At 34.9% G+C, this 4,461-nt stretch overlaps 1 protein-coding gene across 1 annotated transcript; it reads right to left on the bottom strand.

Annotated features, from left to right (window-relative positions):
* Window positions 1-756: 756 nt before the first annotated feature.
* LOC107633603 (uncharacterized) lies at window positions 757-2,815 on the bottom strand. The gene is made up of 3 exons (XM_016337211.1): window positions 2,450-2,815; window positions 1,290-2,400; window positions 757-1,040 (listed from the first exon to the last, which is right to left on the bottom strand). Exons 1-3 carry the CDS (start codon window positions 2,813-2,815, stop codon window positions 757-759), a joined length of 1,761 nt encoding a protein of 586 aa, XP_016192697.1.
* Window positions 2,816-4,461: the final 1,646 nt, after the last annotated feature.

Below are 4,461 nucleotides of genomic sequence, written 5' to 3'. Positions count from 1 at the left end.
CTAGCCAATCAGATCTGAATTCACTCCTTTCAGAAATTTTGAGTTCCTCCCTCGAGTTTCGAGTTCCTCCTCAATTATCTTCTATAGTTAAGAAATTCAAAAAATTTTCTAATGACTACATCACTGTCCAAGATAAACTACAACAAACCCAGGGCAAAGTAGCCAAAATCAGAACTGAGTTAGAAAAATTTGGCGAAGCTCTTCGACCAATAAAGGCCTCTTACAAAGAATTCGATCTGAGAATTTCTCAAGCCTTCACTGCTCGAACCCATTATGATAAAATAGAAGAAGAACTTGAAGCAGAGCTAGTCCAGATCAATAAAAAACTAGAAAAGATTCGGAAGAGGAAGGATGACATGGCAATACCCTTGCCAACCGCTCAGAACAAGCAACAAAAACTCTTCAAGGAGCTCCGCATTATCGAAGCCAAGCAAGAAGATTATGAAAGGCAACTTGACAAGGCATAAAATGAGGAGTACGAGCAAACTGAAGCACTCTCTACCCTGGACAGTGAGAGAGTCCAACTCCATTCTGACTTAGCAGAACTTTTGGCACCTACTATCTCACCATCTTAGGATATTTTATATGTAATAGCTCTTTTGTGTTCTGACTTATTCATTTATATTATTAATCTTGATTCAGCATACATCGATATTCTTTCAAATACTTTCTGTTTATCGAATTAATCACATTCCCAAAATCGATATCTTTAATTCGATATGCATTTCTAGAATACAACTCAATTACTTGAAAAGGTCATTCCCAAGTATGGGACCACTTGCCAAGAAATCTCGACTTCTTTTCTATTGGCAATATAACTTTCAAAATCAACTCTCCTATACTGAAAAATTTCTCTTTTATTTGACGGTTATAATTTCGAGCAACACTTTCTTTTTGTCGAATCATATTTTCAAGTGCTAAAACACGCTCTGAGTCTAAATCATTTAACTCATCATACATTGCATTCCAGTAATCATCAACTGGCAAATCATCCTGCCTCAAAATTCTCAAGGTATTGAGATTAATCTTTAATGGCAAAACTGCATCATGCCCATATACCAATTTATAAGGAGAAGTACATGTTGATCCTTTGGGCGAATTTTGACAAACCCATAATACCTGACTCAAAGTCTCGTGCCAAGTTCGAGGTTTATTTCCAATCTATTTTTTAATCAAACTGATTAAAATTTTATTTGCTGCTTCGACTTGCCCATTGACTTGTACATAATAAGGAGTTGAATTAACCATATTTATGTTCCTTGAAGCTGCAAAAATTTTAATTCACTGACCAGTAAACATAGTTCCTTGATCAATACTTAAGGTATGAAGAATTCCAAATCGATGAATTATATACTCCTCGATAAAGTCTATCACTTCATTCTGCCCAGTTTCTATTAGAGAAATAGCTTCAACCCACTTTGTAAAATAATCTATTGCCACTAAGATAAATTTATGATTTTTTGACGAAGGGGGATGTATCAACCCAATTAGATCTAAAGCCCAACCTCGAAATGGCCAAGGCTTAATAATCGAATGCAACTCAGATGTTGGGATTTGTTGTACCACTCCATGGCGTTGACACTCTTGACACGCCTTTGCATAACCGATACAATCTTTAATCGTAGAAGGCCAATAAACATGATTTTGACGTAAAAACCATTTCATTTTTATCCTAACCTGATGAGCACCACATATACCTCTATGGACTTCTCCTAAAGCAATATCTTTATCGGCTTGACTTAAACATCTCGAAAGGGTTCCATCGATTCCTTTCTTATATAATTCATCAGCCATCAACACAAAATTCATTGCTTTCAAATTTATTTTCCTATTAACTCGAACACTGGGATTATTTAAATAATCAGCAATGGGTTTTCTCCAATCGTCATCTTTCCATTCATCTAAGCATAAAGCTTCTCTTTCATCAACAAGCACCAAAATTTGGCAAATTTTTGCCAGCTTTCTTAGTGTTCCTGGGAATATCTTATATCTCGAAGCAATTTGAGCTAACTCATTGGTAATTTTATTTTGAATTCTCGGAATATGGACTAATGAAACTTTTTGAAAAGAAGTCAACAATTCCCATGCCATTGCTAAATACTTTTGCAACTTTTTATTGTTACATTTGAATTCTTTCGATAACTGTTTCAAAACTAACTGAGAATCCCCAAGGATTTGAACTTCTGTAGCCCCTTTTTCAACCAAGATTTCGAAACTCAGTATTAAAGCCTCATATTCAGCCACATTATTCGAACAAGGGTACTTTAACTCAAACAAAAATTCTGATGGAATTCCCTCTAGTGAAATAATTAAAATCCCTACTCCAGTACCATCTTTATGTTTCGAACCATCAAAATACAACTTCCAATAGTCGACGTGGACATCAACTATATTTGCCCCCTGGTCATTCAGATTATTCGAATTATCTACTAAAAAAATCTACAATGACCTGACCTTTCATAGCTTTTGCTGGGATATATTGCAGATCAAATTCTGTTAAAGCCAACATCCATTTACCTAATCGACCTCTCAACATTGGATATGTCAACATATATTTAACTAAATTAGTTTGTGCAATAACTTTCACAAGTTTGGCTACCATATAGCACTTTAACTTTGTACAAGCATAGTACAAGGACAAGCACAATTTTTCGATGGGTGAATATCTTGTCTCGATATCAGTCAATACTCGACTAAGGTAATAGATGGCTCGTTCATGTCCATTTTCATCATCTTGAGCCAACATACACCCAATCGTATTCATGGATGCTGCAATATACAATTTTAAAGGTTCATGAGGGCAAACATTTGCCATCACTAGAGCCCTAGAAAAGTAAGCTTTAAGTGATCCAAAAGTCTCTTGGTGTTCCTTCGTCTATGCGAACTGAGATTCATTTTTAAGTTTCACCAAAGGTGCAAATACTCAAGTTCGACCCAAAAAATTTGATATGAATCTTCTAAGATAATTAATTTTCCCAAGGAAAGACTGCACTTTCTTCTTCGATTTAGGAGGAGATAATGCTAAGATTGCATCAACTTTATTTTTGTTGATGGCAATCCCCTTTTTATAGACAACAAACCCTAGGAAGTTTCTAGCTGATACACTGAATGCACATTTTAAAGGATTCATTTTTAAACCCTTTTTCTGCATAGTTATAAATGCCTTTCTTAGATGATCGAGGTGCTGAGCCACTGAATTCGATTTTACCATAACATCATCGATATAAACTTCCATAAATCTTCCAATATACTCATGAAAAATAGTATTCATAGCACGTTGATATGTGGCACCAGCATTTTTCAAATCGAATGGCATAACTACCCATTCATACGTGCCTAATGCCCCAGGACATCGAAAATAAGTTTTGGACACATCATCTTCTGCAATAAAGATTTGGTTATATCCTGAATAACCATAAAAAAAACTTAAAATCTCATTTCCTGGTGCAGAATCGATTAACATATCTGCTATGGGCATAAAATATTCATCTTTTGGAGTGGCATTATTCAAATCTCAAAAATCAATACATACTCTTAACTTTCCATTCTTCTTTATAACAGGAACAATGTTCGAAACCCATTCAAATAACGTGCGGTTCGAATAAATTTCACTTTAATCAAGCGTTCAATCTCTTCTTTAATCTTTTGATTAATTTCAGGAGCAAATCGTCAAGGCGTTTGCTTTACAGGTCGAGCATTCGGTTTTAACGCTAAACGATGTTCTACAAGAGAACGATCAAGGCCAAGCATCTCATGATAATCCCAAGCAAAACAATCTTTAAACTCATGTAAAAGACGGAAAAATTATGTTCGAAACGGGACTGCCAGACCCTTACATATATAAGTGATTCAAACATCATCAGTGGATCCCCAGTTAATTTCTTCTAAGGGATCTTGCGACTCGAAACCTTTCACATGTTCATCATCTTTTACTGAATATTTTTCAAAACCCAAAGGTTCTAAGTCATAGATGCAATCGAAGGATAAATCAATAGATTCATGAAGATTGAAACAAACTTGATCATTTGCTGGATTAACAACAGCTTCATTTTCAATACAATACACTTACGCTATTTCACTAGCAATCTGACTAATAACATTACTAAAATTATTGAAACAAAAGGAACTTAAACGATGACTAAATTCGATCAAGAAAATCGAATTGTCCTTATGAGAAGAAGAAGAAATTACATTCCTAAATGATTCAACTTCATCAGAAGAATCACCTTTATTTTCTAATAAAAGGAAATTACTTAAATACTTATTTAAAGTTACTAGATAATTCGAGACGTCTTGTTCACTCGCCATCGAAGAGTGTCTTCGAATCACCACTTATGTTTAACAATCCCACCCAGTCGGAGGAATGTCAAGTTGTGGATAACGAAACTTCACACTTAAACCTTTTGAAGTCAGATAACACCCTTCACAATTGAAAGAATTGAGTACCCTATCAACATTCAA

The sequence above is a fragment of the Arachis ipaensis genome, chromosome B3 (assembly GCF_059453495.1).
Source record: "Arachis ipaensis isolate K30076 ecotype BB chromosome B3, ASM5945349v1, whole genome shotgun sequence".
In the NCBI taxonomy this organism is placed as follows: Eukaryota; Viridiplantae; Streptophyta; class Magnoliopsida; order Fabales; family Fabaceae; genus Arachis; species Arachis ipaensis.
The sequence above is the reverse complement of the archived record's forward strand: the minus strand, read 5'-3'. Positions and strand labels throughout refer to the sequence as shown.

Excerpts from the sequence above, each read along its gene's own strand:
- LOC107633603 (XM_016337211.1), bottom strand. The coding sequence starts at position 2,815 with ATGGCAAATGTTTGCCCTCATGAACCTTTAAAATTGTATATTGCAGCA. Across the intron at positions 2,401-2,449 it reads CAAAAGCTATGAAAGGTCAG|GGGGCAAATATAGTTGATGT; the intron begins GTCATTGTAGAT and ends CTGAATGACCAG. Across the intron at positions 1,041-1,289 it reads TCAAGGAACTATGTTTACTG|TTTTGCCATTAAAGATTAAT; the intron begins GTCAGTGAATTA and ends GGCATGATGCAG.